The sequence below is a fragment of the Melospiza melodia genome, chromosome 11, assembly GCF_035770615.1.
Source record: "Melospiza melodia melodia isolate bMelMel2 chromosome 11, bMelMel2.pri, whole genome shotgun sequence".
In the NCBI taxonomy this organism is placed as follows: domain Eukaryota; kingdom Metazoa; phylum Chordata; class Aves; order Passeriformes; family Passerellidae; genus Melospiza; species Melospiza melodia.
This window is the reverse complement of record NC_086204.1, coordinates 12,904,938-12,930,215: the sequence shown is the minus strand read 5'-3', so window position 1 is coordinate 12,930,215 and position 25,278 is coordinate 12,904,938. Positions and strand designations below refer to the sequence as shown.

The window sequence follows — 25,278 nt, the reverse complement described above, 5'->3', positions numbered from 1 at the left end:
ACCCACGGTGCAAATATATCACATCTCAACAGAGAGCAACTCAGTGGGTTTCTCTTATTGCATCAGTTTTGTTGTGCAACCAGCACATAAAACTGTTCACTGTTATCTGTATAAACAGCAATGACTGTTGACCGGTGTATAATTTCAGATATCAATAGCTTAAAAAAATTTTACCCCTTGCCCAAAAAATCCCAAACTAATCCTGTTTTTAAGGGGACAACAGAGACAGAGAAATTAGCTTTTACTATCAGTAAAATCTCAAACTAGAGAGTGAGAATTAATCTCTTTCTAGCTCTGTGTCTCAAGCACCAGTAAAGTGTTTCCCCATCTAAACCTTATTTCCCACAAATACAGGATTTGCAATTTACAGTCTCACAATAGCCTGCTATTGTTTATGCACCAATAACAGACCAAATGAAAACTCTCCAAGCAGCCAAACATCTCTGCTGATAACTCCATACACAACTACAAGCTCTTTACATTTAACCACTAACTCTGATGTTTTTGAAAGTGAACATGATTTAGGTAGGATGAAGGGTAGATGTTAACACCTAGTGAGAGTCCATAATTGTAGCTTGGAAGTGAAGCTCTGAAGACTCATTTAAAAGGCAAAGTATTGGTTTAATTTCTTTCCTCCAACATTCTGCTAATGTACAAACTTCCCATTACAATCCTTTTCAATTAGCTGTTCTCTCTCATCTGAGACAAGCAGTTTCTAGAGTAATAGCTGTGCTCAGAACATCTCTGCAATATAACTCTGCCCGAGTTAGGCCTGAGTTAACTGTTGATTCAACACCAGTGGATTATTTAGGGTGGTATAAAAACAAAAAGAACAAGATTGTTGATTTGCTTACTAAATGGTCAGAAAAAAGACCAAAAATACTTCAGTGCAGAAAGCACATCTCTAACTCACTGCCAAGTATGTTATATTCCTTTAGCAGCTAAGACTGGAGAATAACTTACTAACAACCTCCTGCTAATCAATGGTTTATACCCTTATTTAGCCAATTAGGGGATTCCCAGCTTATCAATGCCACAACTTCTGGGTTCTAGCAACAGTAACAACTTGTTGGAAAATAAACCTGTTTATTTTTGATATGTATATTTATTGTTCATGGGAAAATTATGAATAGTACTATTCTTGCTTCTGATCAGGCAAGACATTTGTCTCCACAATGTCCTTACACAACTCTAAACACAAATCAAGCTGAACTCTTAAAAGCCTTTGTTAATCTCTCTTGACTAAGCATGTTTTGTGCATTTTCTGGCTGGTTTGCTGAATTAGGCTCGTTTGAAATGCTGGCATCACAATAACTCACATCAACTTGAAATGTGGAATTCATACACCACAGAAAAATGTAGAACAGTCAAAAACACAAAGAAAACCTTTTAGTGTCTTGCATTTCCTAGCCAATTATCATAATGCTGTGAAAGCATAATGCAAAAAAAGAAACCTGCATCAACTAAATCTCAAGTTTTCAAGTCATATTAAAAAAAAACCCCACAGAACAATGAACAACAGATTGTCAGTTCCTGCAAATAACAGTGTAGGATGTAAGGACTACATATACACAGGAAAAATATTTGGCACCATAAAGCATTATTACTCTCACAATCTGAAAGTGTTCTTAAATGCTGTATTTCTGGGATACACTCTATGGATTTATACTTATTTTAACTTCAGTCAGAAATGAACAGGTGCACATACCTTTACAATGAACAGCAATGGCACCATCAGCATTTTCACAGATGTTCAGGAACCTCTGGACAATACTGTCACTTGGTGTGCTGCCATCAATGAAGAACAGGTCATAATGCTCAAAACCAGCATCAGTAAAGCGTTTTGCCTCATAGATCTTTTTGTTTAGTCTTATGACTGTTGTGATGTTATGCTTCTTGAAATAAGGAAAGTAGGCTTCAGGTGCATGAAGAGGATAACCTATTAAAAAAAAAAATCAGGCCATAGTAATTTAATGTCCAGGGTTCATGAAGTTCAAAATCCTACTAAACAAAACAGCCCCTGAAAACTTCTTGAATAATAAACACACTAATACTAAAAATGCTTTAATATTTTATTCAGAATAGACATGTTAGATGATAAAAAATTGTCCAAAAATGCTCAGTAAGACCGCTTTTATTATAAAAAAGTGTTAAGAGGCAAAAAGTTAAAACAAAATCTATGTGAAACACTGTATTGTCTCACATTAAGCCCTCATTCTTCTCTGCAAGGGGATTTATACATAAATCTGGGGACATGTATGAATTCAGCATTTCAGAACAGCTGTTTATCTAGAGTCAAGCTGCAGATCAAAGAATAAAAGCATGCTTGAAGAGGAAACACTGCTTTTATGGAAAATAGATTGCTCATTTATATTATGGACAAGAGAAACAGTCAAAGAATAAACTGCAGTACCAAAAATATTCCTGTCCTACTGGGAAGTAAGAAAGCTTTATTGCCTTGATTCTCAGTTAAGAGACAAAAGGATCCTCTGGATGAAGATGGGGGGACAGGGAGGGAGGTCTATGACCAACCACAAAACAGCTGCTCAGGACAGGTCATAAAAGCATTAGTAAGTGCAATTCAAATCACAAGATAATTAGAAAAATATAGCTTTGTAATGTGTACTTGCAATCACCTGGGAGAGGATTATTTCTAGTTTCATAACTGGATTTTAAGTGCATTAATTTAAGAATTTTCAGTTATATATGTTAAAAATAAAACACAGGCTTTCCAAATTCCATGGAACAATTTAGGTAAATTTAGAAAAGAATTCTGCAAGAAAGGGCTGCAACAATGATTAGGGAAGAAACCCAAACCAACCAAAATATTTTCTTTCTGGATTTTGTTTAAATTTTCAGTGGTTGCTTTTTAACTGGAAGGATTTCAGTCATAAAAGAAACATGAGGGAGCAGAAGAAGGGGATGGGGAGGGCAGGTAGGTATTCAGAAAATATTCTCACATAAACAACAGGACATGGCACAAATAATATAGTCAAATTCAGAAAAAACCTGATGATTTTCCAAGTGACTGATTTTCCTTTTAGCTGGACCAAATCTCTACTTTTCCTGTCAGTCAAGTTTTTCTTTTGTTTTTATTCCACTAGAATCACATTCCCCAGGTTCTTCACATTACCCCAAGTATCTTCAGTAGGAAAGGCAAGCTTCTTTTAACAGTCTTTCCTGGTCTGTGTCATAAAACCCTTAACTCAGCCTTCTGTGTTTAATGCAACTCACCTTTGGCCTGCACACTTACTGTATCAGGAGTCAGGTTCCAGGAGGACAGTAAGTGACCTGAGTCTCTCAGGCACTTTGTCACAGGATGCAAAGTTACTGACTGTTAGAGCAATTGAAATTCTTCTGGCAAAGAAGAATTCCAAAACTTTTTGAATTAAATTCTATAAGCATATATACAATGCTCACTGGATGATTATTTCTGAAGATTAAAACTGATCCATAATCCTATATTACCTTCTGCTCTTTTGCTATGATGGTTTTACATGCTGGAAAAATAAGATCAGAGCACAGCATTAAACATACACCATACCATTTTCAAGTTTGCTTTTCGGGTGTGGTCCACTAAAAGCCAAAAATTTTCCTGGAATAATCCAGTTGAAGTCACCATTTTCCACTCGCTACAAAAATTTCAGAAGAGAAAAACATTTTAATATCTGTATATTCAAGGTAAAAAAAATTACTCAAGATTTTATTTTACTCTTTACTGTGTTCTTGTGGCATTAAAATGAAACACTTCAAATGTAATTAGCTAGCTTAACTATATGGGACAAATTAAACTGCTCCTCAGATCTTAATAAAATTGAATGTAAACAAAACTTGCTTAAGTTTTCCAATAAAAGCAGAAAGATCCTTTATGTAAGATATTTCCCCTTGAGAGGGTTCAGTGTTTCTGGACACCTATTAATAATACTGACAAACACCACCATTCTTCTATGTTTTAATCAAAAATTATGGAAACGTGTTTCCTTGTGAGGCACTAGCTAAAAAACCACTTCACAGAAAACAAATTAAAAACCAATTAGCCTTCAAAATAATTACCCTTTCCCTGTAGAAACTGAAATTTACATATTGGCATAAGCTCTGATGAGCCAGTAATCACAGAAGAAAAGTGTAAATTAAATAAAGACAGTAGATGTTAATAAACTTTCAAACTATGACATTTTGAATTTCTTGCTCACTTTTAAATGAAAACCTAAAAAGGCTCTTCAAATTCTGTCACTGCTGAAAATGAAAGCTTCTTTGGAAATACGTAACATCAACTGCAGCTCCAAACTGCCTTCTTTTCTTTCTTTAATTGAAGACTGCTCATTCCTTGCTTGGCAATGCAGTTATTCTCAGCATGACTTTTAAGGACATGGCACTCGGTTCAGCTGCATTATTAAGCTTGTTTTTTTAGCTCTCAGCTCATCAGAACATCCTAATGAGTGAAAGGTTCTGATAATGGACATCACTGTAATCAATTCAGCAACTGTTTGCCTAGCTGAGCCCATTAGGCTTGCTCCCAATGTCCCTAACAATGGAAACTCCTGGAAATTACCCAGGTTGCATAAGGACTAGGGAACCAATCTCAGTGCCAAGGCAGGACCCCTGCCCCCCACTGGTATCAGAGACTGACACCTCAGCACTGCAGCACCCCTACTCCCTTTAGGGAAGAGGTCCTGTTCAGTAAGCTAAAGATATTTTTGTACTTGTATCACCAGTTTTATTTGTGGATTAAGTTCCTTATAGTTACAGGAGTCATGGCAAATAATTTCAATTGTTATCGACATGAACTACAGGTATCTCTGTAAATGTGTGTATGTATATGCTTGACAGTACATGCAAACACCATTATTACAAAAAAACCCAATCAGTATTTACTTCCAGTCCAACAAAAGGGGAATTAGCTGCCTTGATAAGATAGTAAGATGGAAGAACTATAAACAAGAAACAATTTCCTTTTAGCCTGATCCATTTAAGTTGTATGCAACTTTTGTCTACAAAACCACATATTTGAAGACCTAACATAGCAAAAATCTGGAACATTTAAAGTTTTTGAAATATAGCACAGGACATAAGTAAACATAAAGCTGACCATGATGTGTGAAAAAAAAAAGAAGACATAGCAAAAAATAGCCAAAAAATTAAAGATGATTCCAAATTCTTGCTTCTTAAACCCAGCAAACAGCAACAATAAACATCATTCACATGTATGTACTTTGCACATGCTAAAGTAATGTCAAGCCTTAAACAAGATAATGGGATAGCTTTGGTCAATTATTTTATGACTCTTTTTCAAGCAGACTAATACCTACTATACATAGAGAATTCCAAACTACCTTTTGTTTTTAGAACAAGTTTTTCTTTTTGTACATGGAGTAAGCAAAAAGAAGCAATTTTATATTTTAAATTTTAGATTATGTTCTTTAATTTTGGTAATTCTGCAAGGGCTATACCAATTCTTGAACCTAATCATTATGAAACATTGCAGGATACAGAAATCCTTCTACAAATGCTTTCAAGTTTAGTGAAATAGGCAGATCTCTGTTACAGACTGCCTACTGCAGACATCTACAGCATGGCATATTTTAAAGCTTCTCTAAAGCAATGTAGCTTGAGATAACTTTTTACTACCAGCAGATAAAGGTGTGCATGTTACAAAGTCCTAGAAGCATCTAGAGCCAACCAGAGTACCTATATCTAGGTTTTAGCAAAGTTGGCAGAACAGTGAAATACATGTGTTAGCTTTCTGGGACTTCATATGGGAAATATTTTGGATCTATTTCCTTTACTAGAATTTCACAAAATGCATCCTTACCAAAAAAACCCTCAAAATCTGCTTCATCTATATGGCTATAAAAAAATCTATCATATATTTGGGACTAACAGGAATGGAAGAAGGAGCTAACAAGTGTTGAAAGAAAACATTCTGTGGGTCAGCTGAGAAACCTTGGATTGTGTCCTGGGAGAAGGCTGGGAAAGCATGAGAGAGGTCCCAGAGGTCAGAAGGGCTACAAGAAAACAGTCAATTTATGATATGATGCACTGAAATTGCAAGGACAGTAATCCTGTGTGTTCTTCAAAAAGAGCATACAGGTTTCCATGTACATACCTTCATATGAACACTGGGTTTTACTCAAATTCAAGTATGCTTTCAGTATGTTTTAAGTTGGGGATACTGAATACTCTTCTTTTACTCAAACACATTCAATGCATTATTAAATGTACAAACCTCATAGTGTTCATATTCATCCACATCAAATGTCTTAAAGTCAAAAAATCCATGCTGCAAGGCCTAAAAGGCAACAAGGTGTCAGTTTACACTGAAATACAATATATAATTTCACTTTACAGTACTTTTTTGAGCAAAACTAAATCCCTAAATGTTTGTGGTTGTGGCTTATTGAAGCTTTTACATTAAGACAACATGACATTTTGCACAGATTAACAACACAGACAACAAAAACTCCAACAATGTCACTGAAACATGTCAGACTCATTATTCCCCTCCAAAGACATGAGGATGGGACACGAGGCTGTTGCATATCACTTAAATTGTAACATTGATTCTACACACCCCACCTTGTGGGGATCTTTCTGTAAGGCAGATGACAAGCTAAAAAGCAATTCCCTTTTTGTCATACACTCATTTAATGATTCCTATGCCAAATGTATTTTCATGCAGTTGGACATAACAAAACATTGAACACTGAGAGTTTATTGATTTTCTGCACTTAGTATGATACTCTAGTTTTACCACTATAATACCTAGGCAAAATGGCATCTACAGAATGCAGTGCCATGTATAATATGTATTTTATTATTTGTTTTAATACACATTTCACAGGAACAATAAAGTCCACTAGCCTACATTAGACAGTATTTATTACAGGACTGAAAGAAGTTTTGTATTCAGTTATTTTTATTATTATTAATTATGCCACTTTTGTGCTAAAGATTTGCATATTGAAAACAATTATTTGACTATGAAATGCATAGCCAATATTTATTCCAAATTTGTAAAAGACATTTCTGCAGCCTATATTTATACCGAACCAATTGCATTTTGAAGAACAGATATCACACAAGCTTCTGGAATTAAGGTGTGATAAGAACACATCACAGATCTGTCATTTAAAACCAATAATCAGACTGCCATTGTTTGCTACATACAAACCATCTTTTTAGGACAAATGAAAAATAGCTTTGTTATAGACAAGATAGGCTCAGTGACTGGATCTGTCATGAAACCTAAGATACTGAGAGGTTGCCTGAACTGGAAAAGCTGATTTTGAAAAATGTATTTCATCGAAGCATGGCTGGCTGGCTGCACTCCACAACTTGCAGGCCCCCTGAATTACAGGTATATGACATACATACAAACACCAAATTTTTCCAGGTAAACTAAGACTACCTTCAATTAAGGCATATGTTTTCTGCCCAAAGTGTTTTTACCTCTGTAGGTGAACTAGACAAAAATTAAATAATAAATTTTATGAGAACAAAGGAGGAAAAACTGATTCTCACCGTCCTTTTGATGTATTAGCTGCAGATAAATTACAGTGATTGCACTGACTACTTCAGATCTTCAGATCTGTAAAATGCCTCACAAATTACAGTCTTGCTGGTAACTGACAGCTCCTTTCCCACCCCCACAGAACTAAAAATATTAAGCTTGATCTCTCTTTTTCCAATTTTTAAAAACCACTTGTTTTGCCACTTTTAAGAATTACAAGTGGTCTGTAAAGTATCTGTACAGCCCTGTTCCTATAGCCTTGCTCCCTTCATCAAGGACAATGAGAAATGATAAACAAAATTTAAAGGCCCCAAGCTAAGAACTGATGTAAATTTTTTTTACGAGAACAGTACTGGAGCTTAATAGCTCAGGACTACTTAAAGTGACACATCACACCACTAGTAAGAACACATTAGTTTTCACTGGTTTTAAAAAACTTTCAAAAGATCAGTGCCAAACACTGAACCGTGTGTTTTGGGGAAAGCAGGGGCCAAGTACATGCAAAACCTGTTCTGATTAAATCACAGATTTAAGATACCTAGGTATCTGTTTCACTGACCTCATCAACCTGTCACTCCTTCTCACCAGAGGTTATAAATGATCTATAAATGATCAGCAGAGCCAGCACAGTGTCTTGCATGAAGAGCTGTCCCCAGCCAGGCCTGGTGCATTTTCATGTTCCACTTCACCAGGTGAAGTTCAAAAAGCTGTCAAAGGCCAGACCAGGCCGTCAAAGTGCAGCCTTGCTCCACCATCAGTACTCAAACACACTCCTCAGTAACTTAGGTTTCATCACTACTCATTCACAAATGTGCTCTGAAACCAGGTTTTATACTCGATTTAAACAGTAATTTTCTTCATGTTTTAAAAATCAATTTAAACCTGTTTTGCTAAGAAAAAATGTTATTACCTTATTTACTCCCTGTAAACAGTCCAAGATGGTAAGATTGTATGTGCTGCTCCCAAATGAAGCATCCCTATAGATTTAATACAAATGAATTTAATATACACAGAATTATTTTAAGAACTAGGGCAAAGGCAGAACACAACAGAATACATTCAAGATATGCAATACCCTTGGAGAACTCTAAATTAAAGTTCAAAGACATCTTTTGAGAAACTTGTTCAGACTGAAGTACTCCCCTACCCAAGATGTAGCTCAGACTAAATGCAGTTAAATATTACAAGCTACTTTGGGTGCATATTTTACATCAGGTAACTACATGCTCTTTACAAAATTATTTATGCTACCCTGGAACAGGAAGGTTTGCATCCCCTCTGGATTGTGTAAAGATAGTAGCAAATAAAGCACAGTTTGCTTAAACCAACATTCAAGTCTTAATTAAGCTACACTAAAAGGGGCAGGCAAATAAGATTAATAGCTTGGAACTAATTTACAGGCTTCCATTTTGATGCCCAATTACAGATGTGATTAAAAGTTATCCTGATATAATTAAAATTACTTGACCTCAGTATACCACATGAAAATTACAACTTGTCTGTAAAAGATGAAGTAAGACTCACCATCAAACATGCACCACCAAACAAAAGTATTGTGGAAAAATGAAAACGTACTTTTTGATGTTTGCTTCAGACCACTTTGATTTTAACAAAACTCTGCCTGAGCAGATAATTTCCTTATCATTAAGGAAAAAAAATATTTTACAGCTTTTCTCTTTGCTATCTTATACAGAGTCCTAAGAACTGCAATTTATCAGAATAGTAAAATTTTAGGTTCAGACAGATACATACTTAATCTATAATTGATTCAAAATTTCAATCTTACATTGAAAACTTTGTTTTTTTTATAAAACTTGCTATAAGTAGTATGAAGTTTTTGATACGCTCCTTCAATCTCAAGTACTTTAAGAGTAGAAAATTCTCTCCTATTCTTTAACAGCAGAGTAAGTTTAGCAGATTTGAGCAAGCAGTGTTCATAGAAAATGGTTTTAAGAAAATTAAAAGCTATTATTTTGCTAGTGTCATATTGCAGGCAGGCCAATCTAAAAATGCTTTCCAATTATTAGATTATTAAAACATACTTAACTATAATGTTTTGGAATGGGAACTTTGAAGTGTGTATGAATCTTCCATACCCAATTCCAACAGAGAAATTTTAAAAATGAGAGGCCATAAATTATTTTCACTATATTGAACAAACAGAACATATCAAAACTTAATAAATGAATTTTACAGACAATACATTTTTGACAGATAATGGATTAACATTATTATTTTGAATATCACATGATAGCAGATCATTTTAGCACAAAATTCTTTTAGCAAACAAAAAAGTCTTGCAAGCAAAAAAATTAAGGGCTCTGATGGGAACACATACATAGCAGAAAGGGATTAAAAGCTGCACCAGTTTTCTGGAGGGGCTGACAGAAATAAAATCAACAAATGCAAACCACAAAATTAAACATTTAGAGAAACATGAATAGAAGATATGGTTGTAGGAGACAAGCTCTATTTTGTACGTTGCTTTGTTGTAAAAAGAATATAACTTTTATTTTATCTGTATGTATATAATTACTTCTCTGACTGATAAGGCATCTGATAGTGCAGTACATGAAAACTATGCTGGGGGAAAAAACCCACATAATCCCTAATCCACTAATAAGAAGCACGACAAAGGAGGGAGGGAGGATGGTGAAGCTGACCTAGATGTACAATTCCAGCTGCAGGGTATCCTCAGCTGCAGTGCCCACAGCAGCTGTTAGCAGGCCTGCACACAGATGCTGGCAGCTGCCATGGACTGCCTCCAGCACCTGTGTCTCAAATGCCTCACTGCTCCTGATGGGCACCATTAAAGTAGGTGCTGATCACGTTTCATTACAGTATCCTTGGAGTCTTTTAGGGCCAAATGAATAGCCACCTTACTTTTCAGACAGTGACAGAACTCTATTCACTTTCAAAATGAGAAACAATATGAGTATTTCTAGATGCAGATTCAGTATGAATCTGAGCTGGCATTACAGAGCTGTGTATCCCACATCTGATTTCACAGTTGTAGCTGACCTCAATACTGCATAATGCTTTCCCTTTCACCAAACCTCTAAACACTGTCAATAACAAAACAATTTGCTTCCCCAGCACTTGCCAATAAAGAAACAAACCCCAGAAGCTATGAAATAAAATCTATCTCAGATATTATTGTCATTATTTAGAGACTGAACATAATAGTATTAAATATATTTGTTTTTTCATCAATACAAAGTATTTTGAGGTAAAAATCTGAAACTCTGCTCCTTAGTAGGCAACTGGTATTCACGACAATTTTAAGTGGTGTTAGCACTGTTTTTTAAATGGAAGTGAGAAGATACAGTATAAGATCTTCCAGAGACTAGAGCGTCACCAAGTGACAGTGAATCAGCCAAAAATAAGACAAAAGTGTCTCAAAGACAGTAGTGCCTTACCCTGCCAAGTTATCTTTAGTTTTTCTATCATAAAAACAAAACAAATTTCCATGAATTTTGTAAGAAGAGCAATCTGATTTTTTCCACCCCTGCCCTGAACTGTATTTGCTGAGGCAGTCTTTAAATGAAATAGCAGCTGAAGACCTAAGCCGATTAGGGCTTTTTGAGGTCACTCAGCTACATGAAAGTAGATCAGTTTCTCAGTGCTGCCTTCATGTAAACCTACCTCAGTACTCCACAAAGAATCTGACAATGCTGCAGCTTCTCCCTATTCAAAATTGTCTTTTTTTTTTCCAAATAGAGGGCACTTCAGGTATCAAATTAACAAACTTGTTAAACAGTCCAGTTGTAACACTTAACTGATCATTGCTCACTGACAAACTCTTAAACTATTCAAACAGACATGACCTATACCACAGAAGTTATATAACATCTGAGTTCCAGGCTGCAAGAATAAATTCAAGTCAGTAAATACTGAACAGCAATGATTAGTATATCCAAATTACTTCCTTTATAGACCTTAGAACATGAGCAAAAAGGTAAGACATTTGGGTTATGTTTTGAGCAAGAGTTATTTTAGTTGTTTTCAGGACACTAAAGGTGTGCAAAGAGTGCAAACTTGCTCACAGCACCACCTTGACTCTGCCAAGCAGACACTGCCTAAGGCTACTGCTTCCAGCACAGGTTCGATGGCTTGAGCCTCTGTACTGTGCCCTATCTTGCAACAGGGGGCAGGGGGAAATGTCCCAAAGGCTTTGAAACACCAGAGAGGATGATTAAATTATTTCTTTCCCATTCCCAACTAATCTAGATTGTCCCATTGCAGACCCTCATCAGATCTACCTGCCCTTCTCCCAGCACCAGCAACTCTTGAGATCCTTGTATATACCAACCTCCACCTGTGAACTCCATACCCAAATAGCCCCTCCCTGTCAGACTTCCCATTTCTCATCTAGCTTCTTATCTTATCACAATCCTTCATTTTATTTCCTCCCTCCTCTTTGTCTGCCCTCCAGTACAGATTACACACCCATCTTCCCCAGCAGGACAAAGTACACTGCAGGTAACAGAATCTGTTTAGGCTCTAATCCAGAGACAAGAGCTGACATAGGGCAAAGCAGATCCAAAAGAAACATAAGTGCTTGCCAGCCCCACACCATGCAAGAAAGAATGCTCAAGAAATCAGGATGTTTAATCATTCTAGCAAAAGCTCCCAACACTATATTCCTTCTAGAGACAGCAAAGCTCAAGAAGAATGTATCCCTCTAACATTGCCAAAGCTTTGCCTTAAAAAACCCAAACAGAGCAAGAAAAGCCCAAACACATACCAGATCCCACCCACACCAGACAAAACCCACCACAAAAACCCCATAACTGTCAAAAGCTTTAGCTTTAGACAATAATTTCTCTCACAGCAACCTAGGGCTTGAAACACTTGGAAAAAGACTGCAAAGAAGTTATCTTGCAGAATATTCTACTCCATAAATTTATTTCTGTTTTCTCCTGAAGCTGACAAATGGAATTAAACAATTAATCTTTTGTAATCATTTTGCCTACCCAGACAGCAAAACCTGAGTAGTCCCTTTGCTGGACTTTGCCTTCTTCAATGTTTTTGGGTACTATACTCTTCTCAGGGAAACACAAAAAAGCTCTTTTGAATATAATATAAAATTATCTCCAGAAAATCTTGCTCTGTCTTCTGTTTTTTTGATCCCTCCTTTGATGATTATAGAGTAGCTAACTATTCTGAAATAAAATTTCATTAATTTAAATTCACAAGGATTGCCTATGAATAATCAATTTACACTTAACAGGAAATTGTTTTGTGTCATTAAATTTGTTACTGTGGTTCCAATCAGCCTCACAAGAAACCAGAGACAATTAATTTCATTAGTCCTTACCAGTCAAGCAGAAACAGCATTTTCTTATCATTGCTGCTACTATCAGTATCACTATTATAAGGAATTAGTTGCAAGGCAAGAATCTAGAGCCTTTGATTGGAGCAAACAGGGTCCTGGAGACTGTTCTGCAAACACACTACTCCTCCCAAATTTTCTGTCTTATCATTTTGGTACCTAACAAGTAAGTTTCTTCACTCTGTCAAAACCTCTCTTCTACACACCTGAATTTTCACCTTGGCAGGGGTGAGAAAAACCTGAAGACAAATCAATTTACTACAATTCCAAACTGTAAATATCTTTAGTTGGTCAACAAGATGCAGCTATTCAGCCATGGGGCCTGATGAGAAGTATCCATCCTCAGGGTCCTGAGGGAACTGGCTGGTGTTGTAAAGCCACTCTCCATGATATTTGAAAAGTCATGGCAGACAGGCCCAGTCCCCAGTGAGTGGAAAAAGGGAAACATCACTCCTATTTTTAAACAGGGTAGAAAGGGAGAGCCAGAGAACTGCAGGCTGGTGAGCACCACCTCTGTGCCTGGGAAGATCATGAAGCAGATCCTCATGGAAGCAATGCTAAGGCACATCCAAGACATTGTTTAATGTAGATCATGACCCCTGTATCTTATACAGAACTTGGAGACGTTAAAAAACACTGACATGTTTAAAATAACTGATTTTTTATGCATTGTACCAAGTATCTTTTATGATTAGCTGAAAAAAAATGTGGATACCAGTAGCTCAGTAAACTTCTTGGGTTCTGGAGAGCTATCATAGTTCAGATCAGTGCATAAATTCTCTGTCAATAAAAGCTATCACTGATTTAATACCTTTTCTTTAAATGTAGCTGATGGTTTAAGATTTCATAGTCAAACTGGTCTTGACATAAAAAAGAAAATCTACCACCCCAGCAGTTCATATGCATCTGGCTTCTGTGCAAAGTCTGAGAAGAGAAAACCTGATCTTCCTTTGCTGAGTGGCTGAAGAATCAGAGGAATTTGATATAGACAAGGTAGGTCTACATTTACGAATGCATTGGCTGACAGTGAACACTACTTGCAAAATGCTGATTCCCCTAAAAGAGAGGATATTGACCTTCTTGCAGTTCTATTTTATTGCCAGTGTTTGCATAAGAATATCATGAGGTATTTTCATTCAAAGAGCATAAGGGTATTTCATAGTCCACACCATGAAATATATTTGGAAGTCTCTCTATTAGATAGGCATGACAGCTAAAAAAACTTAAGATTCAAGCCTCAGTGTGACCTTAGCACAGAGTTTAAAGACAGATTGACAGAAACGATCTATGATTCACTGAAAACATTCTGTAACCCTAATATCAGTACCTGTGCTGTAAAATAGAGAAAATATAACAGCATAAAACCCCCTTCAATCCTGTAAGTTTCACTAGCTAGGGACTAGGTAATTTCAAATATTTGAATTAATCCCAAATAGTAAAACAATGCATTATGAAGAAAATGTTTAAGTGCTAAATCACAAACATGCTAAGAAGTATTTTCAAAACCTGACAATTTGCTAGACTGAGTCTTACTTAAGACTTGGATCAATCTAAATTATTTATTATTCCCACAAACAGCAAATAATTACACGAAATGTAAAAAATTTTTTTTCTGGAGATGAGTCATTTTCATTCAATACCTGTATCAGACATGAAACACCTTTTTGGGAGGCAATCTAAACCCCATAATTTTTAGCAAATTTTAAAACATAGAAGTAGCCCCATTTCTTGTGTTCACATACCTATATGGAAGATATGGTGGATTAGATCCTGATACAAGCGTCCTGTAAGCTTCTTCTGGTGTTTTCTTCAAGTATATAACCTAAAAGGGATGGAGGAAGAGAGGGGGAAAAAATAAATCAGCTCTGAGCCTAAAAAGGCTGACAGGAACTTCCTCCAGCACACTAAACTCATAAGAATGCCTGTTATCCTCCTTCATGACCAATTCCTGTGACATATACAGACCAGAAAAGACATGCCTACACAAAGAAAAGATTCAGCTATCAACAGAAATCAACAAAACCTTTATTTTGTGTAAATTCCATACTTTAAAAAAAGAAAATTGGAAATAAAATCACATACTGCTGCAACTGAGAGACTTTAGTGTGGCATGAGTTACTGTAAAATAGCTTACATTTAAAGCCTAAAGTCTTGCTTGTAGACAAAATATCCTTAGAGGGTAGTTCAGAGAACTTCAGGAAAAAAGTGAGTTTCATTTTATCATGGAATTAGGGGCAAATTTGTACCACATGTTCTGCCAATACCACAGGTTTTATTTGACAGAAGTTCTGGCCCTCCAAAGCTGTGTCTGCTCAAAGACATTCCCACATGACACTTTGAACATAATACTGGTCATGTCTGTCTACACAGCTCATAAAGACTCATAATAAAGAAACCAGGAGGAAGCAGCAAAAAGATATTAAGAACACAAAAGGAAAGAGGAGAGGAAAAGAACCACTGAACAAGCTCCTGAAAAAAATCAAAAGGATCTTGGATATCAAGAGCAATGCAATAATTGAAGGAGGAAGGATAATTAAATGAAGAGGAAAATACTACAGTATGTCTTCAGCACCTAAAAAGTAAAGAATTCCATTAAGAAAAATCAAGGAGACATTTTCTGACTCATCTGTATCAATGAAAAGTCAGCAACCAAAACTTAGCTTCATTTTTAATTTAATATGATGAATCTTCAGAGTGCTTTCCTTCTGCAACATGCACAAATAAAAAAGACCCCTAACAACACAAAAATCCCAGTGTGAATAGTTTGGACAAGCTGAAGCTTTTTTTGATATGCAAAAAGCAATTTGCAAAAAGCAAAAAGTTTAAAAAATTACTTAATAGATATTAACCATTCTCTTGGAGCAGTTTTTTTTTACAAGGTTTTCTTCCCTTTCCCCACTGTCACTACTGTAACTCACTATGTGGCACTGCTACTTGTAAAATCCAGATTCAATAAGTACTGAACTTATTTTTCTCTGAGACTTTCCTTTTTATGTTCTCAGCCTTCTGAGTGATGATGTGGCTGAAATTCCTCACAGTTATGCCATTACATAGGCACATGACATGTAGCAATACTGGCCACATGTACCTGCTGTCAGGAAAACTCATGTCATATTTCCTAAAAAGCTTACAGAACAAAAAGGCAATCAGTATTTTCCAAGTCCACCTTAACACTTATCCACAGTATTTCAAATGCAATTTGGATTTGGGTATTTCCCACCTGCACCTGCCATTTACAAAATCAGAAGTATATAGAACAGATCCCCTCTAGAGCTGCTTAGATTACCAGCAAACAAACCTTTCATGTTTCAGCTAGGGCTGAGATGTCTAAATTAAATTTTTTAATTAGGATAAAACACCCCTGCAAGGAAATAACTGGACATGCCATAGTAGTTTACTATTGCCTGTCTCTGGTTTAGTAACTTAAAGAAGGCTGTGGGAAAATCTTTTCTCCTTCCCAGTCTGAATCTCACTACTGACATGAGAAGCAATTCATCCTAACATGGTCAATTAGAGGCAAGCAATTTGGATTTTCAACATTCAAGAAAATGGTCATGGAGAAACATAGAGGGGATCTGCAAAAGCCATTCCCTATGTAATAAAATAAATGGAGTTAAGGGGTGATGACCAGGTTTCTCTAAAACTCATCCAGAGTTTTCAAAGACAGTTTAGAGACAAATGAAATGACCACCTGTCCACCTCCCTAAAGGAGCACCCCTTGAGAAGCCACTTTACACATAGAAGTCTCTCCAGGAAGGTTAAAGTATCCATGTGATCAAAAATACTTACAGCATATGAACCTATTAAAAACGCTGCATTCGCTCGCTTCCGCTGGTCAAAGCTGGTGTAGTACACAATCTTCTTCCTTGAGAGGCTGAAATACTGGTTAAAAGAAAATAAACAAAACAGCATATTTACTAAGAATATGCTTTAAGAATACTTTAGCAAAATCACTTTTCCAAAACTGCAAAACATGTTAGAGAAAATTCTTATCAGGAGGTTCTTAAAATTGAAGGAGCAAAAATTACTGATACACTGAAGAATCTTCTTATATCACAGTTAAATAAGAGCACAGGGAAACAGCCACTGTTTCTGGGCAGATCGCTAGGTTAGCTGTACACAAATATGCTATAAAGTGGAGCTGAACCAAAATCTGCAATATAAAAGTCTGGATTTTTTCCCCCCAAGTTTAAATATTTGAAACACTCACTTATGAACACTGATTAAAGACATTGAAATTTTCAAACTAAAACATCATCCTGTATGTTAAACCTCTTTAGCACACAAAACTGTGGAGAAGACAGAAGAAAAAGTCAAGCAATCAACCTTACAGTCATTTTACAAGTCAAACACTTCCATCTATACTTTATAATGGGTGACGGACATATTTAGAAACCTCCAACAGCAAGAATTTACTTAAAAAGGTAAAACAAAAGAAAAAGACTGTATAAGAGAAAAGCCTGAAGAAAAGGCTAGGCAAAGGCAAAACTAGTAACACTCACAATTCTGTTTCTTTATGAAGAAAAGAAGCCTGTGTCAGAACCCTGTGGACAGACCTCCCATAGAAAACAAAATCAACAAGCACCAGAAAAGCACAATAATGGCAAGCTGCAGCAAAACTGTTTAAAGCCAGAGAGAGACAATATTGTCACTTAAAATTGGCAAGTTGAATAATTTACTGCATTAGTAATTTGTAAAATTCCATGAATTGCCAAACTTCCATTATACTCTGCTACACCCCTTATGTTTTTGCGGATCGATTTTTACAGCACTCCTACAGTTTTGAGGAAGTCATCAACAGATATACTAGATTCTGTTCCTCATTATTTGAAGCATTTTTATATTTTTAAGATTTGAATGTTATAAAATGCCCTAATACCGGTGCTGTTGCTACCCAACTTCAGGTTTTTAACTCTTGACACTGCTGACACTTGGGAAGGGGAGCTAAGGTAACTGCTGCAAAACAGGGTTTCATTTTTAGTGCCAACTGTATTTCACCTCCAGAAACCTGTCCATGTTGAGTCTTCAAGACTTAGCGCAAAAATCTCATCTCAAAAACTTATTGCAAATTTTAGAATATTTAGTTTTAACGACAGAATCAAATTTTCCAAAAAAACCAAATATTTCATCACAGGAGAAAGCTGATGCAGAGGCACCACAGTGAGTTTGTTACTCCCAACCCCACTGAAACTGACAGATCTAACTGCACCTTCCAGTCTGCTCTTATAAGGCACAAGTACCAGAGGTGGAAGGAGTGAGAGCTAATGCAAGTGAGTGTAAATAGGACTAACTCCTGAAATAGCTGCTTGCTGTTGATTGGAAGAGGTTGTATCTTAAGGCCAACAGCAACATCTCTCAGTGTATATGCAAACATACGAAGCACAAGTCGTTACTTAATTAGTGAAGCATTCAATTTTTATTAAAACTTGACAAAATGAATCCCAGTACTTTAAGATTCCTCCTTTCTTCCCCCTCCTCAATTTTTTAATTTTAGTGTTCTCTAACTGCAATTCCACCCATGATGTGTAGGTGGGATAAGATTACAGTAGTTATGCAACAGTGACAGAACTTCAATTATAACTTATTGACTACTACTTATTTTAAAGCAAAGTTCTTTGCAGCAGTTTACAGTACACCTAAAACACTATTTAAACTGCAAAGCTAGCTAGTGAGAAGTAAGTTCCATGTAGTAAGACCATATTTCTTGTTTTATTTTATAGAATGGATTTTTTAATCATATGGGTATATCAAGTCATTCCAAATTTGAGGCACTTTTCTACCCAAAGTAGCCATAATCTGAAGTTTCCAGAATATTTAGATGAAAACAATGGATCAGTTTTATTGCATCATTTTCAATATGTAAGAGTTTAATCCTTGTCATAGGAAATATTACAATGTGTTTTGAATCCTAACTAAAGCTTTAACACAATATTGAAAACTGTTTTTAATGCCTTATAGCATAGCAAGCAGCACAGCAGCACAATTTAAGTCTTCAGAAGCCTATAAAACAAATAACTTTATTTGCACACTAGTTACAGAAAAGTAAGTTTTACAGTAGGTGTTTGCTGAAGCAGATGCAATGCATCTGTTAACATTAATGTGCAATTTGTCAAATCAGTGCACTTTCATCAACAAATCTAAGCTGTATGATCTATTAAAAAAACCAAAAAACAAACCAACTGATTTTCTGATCGTATTTAATAAGCCACATCTACCCCTCTGGCCAGGTTCAATGATGAGCTTTCACAACAGCTCTGGGAGGAGGTTCCTGTTTTTACAGCTCCAGAGCTCCACCTGAATGGATTGGGGCTCCAGTTCCCTTAGGCACTGCACAGCTCTGAAGAACCAGCAATGTTTCAACAAGGACTTCTTCAATTCAGGTCAGCTAGGGAACAACTACAGTTGCAGATAACATAGTTGCCAACAACATTTTCTTGTTTCCACAGCAAAACTAAGGTGCACACACTATGAAGCACTAAAAATATTCTTTACCAGTGAGAAAATGTTATCATTTCACACATTATTCAAAGATAAATTTTAACAGTATAACATAACAGTGTCTATCAAGATACATCCCAGAGGAACAAACTGAAAGACAATCTTGTGAATTAAAGGCAGAGGTTACACAGAAAGTGTAGCAGTTTTTGCTTTAGGTAACAAAACTAATTCATAAGTGTTACAGATTATTTACTTTCACCGTAAGATTACATTTTTTCTTTTTAAAAAGTTCCCTGTAGATCTCAAGAGAGATTTACTGGCAGAGAATTGATGACAGGATTAGAAAGTGTTGTGGTGGACAATCACCAGATAGCTGTGTAAAAGCAACATACTATTTGACAGTATTTTATATAATGGATAAGGTTAACACAGTTGCACTGCTCAAGCAAGAAATTACTTCAATGTGTTTAATAAGCCTAGATCTATGCAAATTCTACTTTTATATATATACACAGGTGTACATATGTACTTGTAAATAGACATGAATATAAGATTGGCAAATTTAATACAAAACAATTTAAACATGTGCATGCAACCCTGCCTCAAAATCTAGGCTGTCCTACATGAGATGCTTTGCAATTACTATAGTTCCCTGTGTATGCCCAGCAGTTTATTTATAGTAAAACAAAAAAAACCAGCCAAATCCCTCTATGATTCAGCAGCAATACAGCTACCATACAAAAAGTAACCCCATAGTTTATAAGCCTGCCAGTACCTTTCCTCTCCTGCCTTTGATCTTCAATAGTTGTATCATTTATATCAGCAACACTCCCTGATTATTTCTGCTCCTTAGTTTATTGAGAATGTGCAAGGCTATGCATAGATAACACAACAGTTTTTTTAAAGCAGTTTTCATTAAATCAGACTTACTTAAAAACAATAAAAAACTTTTCATTCATAAATGAAGCCCAGTTCCTCAGTCAAGTGTTTTCTTCCCTGAACAGAATTCAAATACCAAGTAGGAAGACAGTACAGACAAGTTCTTCCTTGCTGCTGACTTCGATAGTGACAATCCTCTTCACACCAATCAACAGTTGAAAAATTACAAACACAACAAGGTCAAAAAAGTTTTCCTGTAAGGCACAGACAAGACTCTGCCTCAAATTTTCTCAGCAAATGGATATCTGAATAGATTCTTTACCTCTTCAGGACAGAGGTATTTAGTGTTTTAAAAAGAAAATCAGTCAGCACAAAGTTGCAACAGTTTACTTTAAAATGTCAATCTGCCATCAGCACATTTCAAACCTATATCCTTCTTCCTCACTAGTCCCCCACAAAAGGAGAGGGGAAAGCAGAATACTGCCTCATGTTGAACTACTCTTCCAAAAGAGAAAGATATATAGCTGAAAGATTTCAAAGGGAAGCTTGTGGGGCTTTCCAGCTTTAATGAGATCTTATACTTTTATTTCTCCTGTTTCTATCCATAGAAGTTTTAAAATTAAAGAAGCCTAAGTGTTAAATTTGAGACACCACATCCATATCAAACCCTGCATGTTTGCAAATAATTTCTTTTTGTGTCATACTTGGAAGACTCTTTTCTTAAGAAAAGTACGTTAAGTGCTTACCCAACCAAGCACCCCAAATCATCTGGGTTAAGCACTAGGATTGTTTCAGCATCCCAAAAGTGCTGCAGTATGGTAATAACCATCCCATGATAATCTGCAGACTCTCACTTCCTATGATCCTATAGTCACAGGGCACCCTCCTTAAGGCAATGGTGTGCAAGCAGCGGCTTCCCAACAGGGCTCTCTCTCTGTCCTTAGTCCAATCTGCACTTCCCATCACTGAAACACTCATCCCAGGCTGCTCACACATCACCTGGTGCCACATGAGAACTACCATACTTTTGCTGCTGTAGGGCAGGTAAGTCACAGGTCACAAACTTGTGAACCCCCTAGTTCAGGCCCCAGAACTCCTCTTGAGGACATGTGTGAAGGACAAACACAAGAAGATGAGGTGTACAGACAGTGACTAATTCTTGCCTGGGGAAGCTAAGCAGCAGCCACTGCAGCCAGGCCTACAGTCCCCAGGAGATGCACTCCTCTGAGGCATGCAAACACACAGCCTACTCACCCACTGCAGATGGTATCTCAATTGGGAGAGTGTGGCACAAATTTAAACTGCTAGAGCAGCAAGGCTAACATTAGCAGTACTGGTGTGCCCCAGGGGTGGTGCCAATCAGCCAGACTGGAGTCCATTCATATGTAAGTTTTTATACCACTCTGGCAGTACTCCAAGCTTTAGCTGTTTGATTCCAGGTATTACTTTCAAGTGGCTGCACTATCAGGTTACCCTTCTCTCTTAGGCACTAGGAGTTTAATTTAACTTATTTGGAATTAGCCTCTGGCAAGCCAGAGCAACAAACTGCACTTCCTCCCAGTGGAGACCTCTCTTTTCTGGTCCTGAGATATTTATTAGTTTCTTACTTATTTTCTGGGTGAAACTCCTGTACCTAGGTTCAAGATTGAAGGCATACAGTAATATATGAGACTGTATAAGTCCCAAACTGATCACAGCCCCAACCAGAATCTGGAAAAGACAGAACTGATCTCTCTGGTTCCCAAGAGCACAGAGGAGTTAGAATAGTAATTTGATTAAGAATAGTAATTTGATTACTGGTTCTTCTCTGGAATAACTGCTTCACAGAGCAAGCACACTCCAGTTTTTAATAACACAAATATAAGGTTACAAACAGCAGAATTAAGGTGAAAAAACAGATTCCTACTGAGTAAGAATCATTGGTCATGTGTTTGAATGGGGCAGTGGCACTGCAAAATGGGATGATAAGGTATTTATAAGGTGCTGGTGTTATCAAATGGCAAATCAAACATTTCCCCAATATGACCACAGGCATTCAAAATTACAAACAGTAGAGATTAACTTCTTATAAGTATCTCTCTAAAGTAAGAAGCAATGTAAATTTTCACTAGAAGCACTTTTTTCAAGAAATTTGCAGCAGCTCTGCAAGCCCTTCAATTTGCAGAACCTCCACTTAAGAAATTCATGGAATTCAGCATACCCCTGAAAGCAGCAGGTAGCATGAATCAACTTAACTAAAGGTTTCATTTGTGACTCTAGAAATAATGTAATTTTCAATAAAGGACCCTCTTAATAGTGACCAAAGCAATCACATCTGCTGTCCCATTTCCTTCTGTCAGTAACAGGCCTAATACTTTATATGATAAAAGATTTTAAATCTGTAACATTTAGTGAAGGGTCTCCTCCTTACTTGCCCACAAGTTACATTAATCAGCATTTTGCAATTAAAACATCTGTTTCATTTCTTGCAGTTGACAGATTTTCTATACATGCTGCAAATCAGATCATCACAAGTATTTGGAGAAAGTGAAGTCTGCAGCTGTACAGCTCAGAGGGTCTGGCTGGGATGGAGCTGGGATTTAGGCACAGAAGCCAGTGTGATGCTGTGATATAGATTTGTCACCAAAACTGTGTTGATAGCACACCCATGTTTTATCTGCTGCTCTCACAGTCCCAAGGCCTTCTTTTTCTCACTCTGCCCTGGCCCCTTTTCCACTGAGACTTACTTTAAACAGTGGGATTTCAGGACCCATGTTTTGTTCCTTGAGTACCTGTTTTTTCAGTTACTCAGGCCAGCACACACACTTCATTAGCTGCAAACCCTAATTTGTGGTGACACAATTAGGAGCTTTTGTTATTATTGTCTTAAAAGTGTTGAGGTTATGCAAAAAGATGAACACAGCCTTCAGCCACCTGCCCCACCTCCTAAGCCAAAATGAGGGCATATTATTTTCTTTCAGTCTTCAGAGGGAAAAAAAAAAAAAAAATATCCTTAAAGCTTAGCAATAACCACCTAGCTAGTGAGCACCTGACAACCACTTTCAAATTGAAATAAAATTACCCAGTTTGAAAATACAAAAATATAGGAACATTGTTTTTAAACTAAGCTTACCTTTAATTTCTTATTTAGTTTACAGCAGTATCTGTATAACATTGCCAAATTTAATGGTCCAAAATCTCCATAGAAACTGGAAAAAAAAAAAAACACAAAACAGTATTATTTATACAAAAGAGCTAAGCAAATTTCAGCATGCATGTTGCTGATAAATAAAGCTGAAAATCAAGGATACTGAGTAGCCAATACACATGGAACAACAGATGAGTCTTTTATTGATTAATTTAAAAGGACAATAGTAACAATTAATTTAAACAAATTAGGAGTGCTTCATGTTTTTAGTGCTTATGACATCACTGATCTCCTCCTCCCCACATTCTCTCAAACAACAAAGCCAAGGCCAGTGCAAAAAGAGACAATCATATTAGTTTGGTCACTCTCTAGGACAAGGAGCCTTCCTGCCACACCAGTGCTATTGCAGTATCATCTACTTCACAATATCAAGTAACAACACAAGTGTTGGTTAAGGTTCAGTGCAGCACAAAACATTATGATGTAATTACAGAAGCTAATTAGCTGGGAAAAAGACCAAGCTGTCCAACTACTAGAACTTAACTTTTAGGTAGGACAGAAGTTAACTAAACCAAGAGAAAACTGAAGCCTCAGGAAAGCAGTGTTTAACTTCATAACTCATCATCTTCTCTAAGATAAATCTGCCAAATAAGGTCAACAGTTATTTTTAAAACAAAACCCTCTGTACAGTTTTTCATAGAGATGAAATAAAAATGTTCTAAGGACAAGTATGAGTTAAGACAAACAAGAAGTTAAAACTGGAGCTCTAACAACACTACAGTGAATGTAGCTACCAGGAAAGTCATATAGAAGGCTTCCTAATGTCTCCTCCCATACAGCTGCACTAACACATGAATCAAACACCCCCACCATCCTATCTTACTCCATCAACTTTAGAGCATTCTTTCACTTAAATATAAGATGGAAGAGTAAAACTTATGATAATAAATTATTTTCAAAAAATTGTTTTAAGGTATTGTGGAAAAATATGGAATTGGATAGTTACTATAACACAGAATACTTTAAAAAATTGAGAGCAAAGTATCTGAAAGCTACAACTGAATACACAGTTCATCTAAAGAACTGGAAAAGTACAGCCATGCTTTATAAGATTTATCACAATTCATTTGCTAGAAGTACATCAATATGAAGTAATATATCCACTTCTACTTTTCCACATGATTAAATTTGAACAGCAGTGTAGAAAAAGTACATGAAAATCAATTTAGAAATTTATCCACAAGACAAATGACTATTTTGGTGGGTTTAAGGACAAAATACATTTGAGTCTGTCCAGGAAGTAATTGTCTCTCTACAAAATGAAGCCATTGAGGTTCTCTCAGCCCCGAAATTAAAGATGTTACAATCTTTGACTACTTCTCCCTCACTGATTACCATTAAGAATCCTGTGCTTCTCTAAACACAGTGGAGAAGGGGGTAGAAACATCTTTGTTTAAGACACTGGTACTATCCCTGTTTGTCTATGCTGCAGAAACAAAATATTTCTCAGAATACAAACACAATGAAAGGAAAGGCACTTTCAGTCCCTCCTGCATCAGCATTACCACCCATACACAAAACCACTGTCAATTCCCAAGTTATTTCCCTACTACCATAGAAGCAGTATAAACCAGCTCTTGTCTTTGCTGATAAAACATTGTGGATGAAATGTGAGGCAGATAGCTAAAATAATGCATGTAACATAACCTATCTCCATTTTATACCTCTAAATTGAAGTTAATTATCCTTTCTTTGATGGGGCTAAGCGAAACAAGTGCTTTACAAATCTTCAAATCAAAAGAATTCTTTGGAAGATAATACAAGGCTCTGTACTGAAGTCAATGAACTCTGATCTACAGAATCTTTCTTCAATTTACATCTCTAGGCCAAAATACAGTTCCTGACATGTTTAAGCAGAAGGATTTAATCCTATGCACCCTCATTACTTTTTCTACAAAAGGCCATTTCTATACTTGAATTAGTGACACT

At 36.4% G+C, this 25,278-nt stretch overlaps 1 protein-coding gene across 4 annotated transcripts in view; it reads right to left on the bottom strand.

The window, feature by feature from the left end:
* CDC14A (cell division cycle 14A) overlaps window positions 1-25,278 on the bottom strand; it is a 49,288-nt gene that overhangs the window by 16,174 nt on the left and 7,836 nt on the right. For 3 of the 4 annotated variants that reach the window (XM_063165605.1, XM_063165604.1, XM_063165606.1), the window contains exons 3-9: window positions 23,275-23,350; window positions 16,635-16,727; window positions 14,588-14,667; window positions 8,421-8,487; window positions 6,227-6,289; window positions 3,545-3,632; window positions 1,709-1,939 (exon numbers count right to left, since the gene is read on the bottom strand). In XM_063165605.1, the coding sequence (XP_063021675.1) occupies window positions 1,709-1,939; window positions 3,545-3,632; window positions 6,227-6,289; window positions 8,421-8,487; window positions 14,588-14,667; window positions 16,635-16,727; window positions 23,275-23,350 (698 nt within the window). The remainder of the gene's footprint in view (window positions 1-1,708; window positions 1,940-3,544; window positions 3,633-6,226; window positions 6,290-8,420; window positions 8,488-14,587; window positions 14,668-16,634; window positions 16,728-23,274; window positions 23,351-25,278) is intronic. The other variant, XM_063165603.1, reaches the window with a different exon arrangement.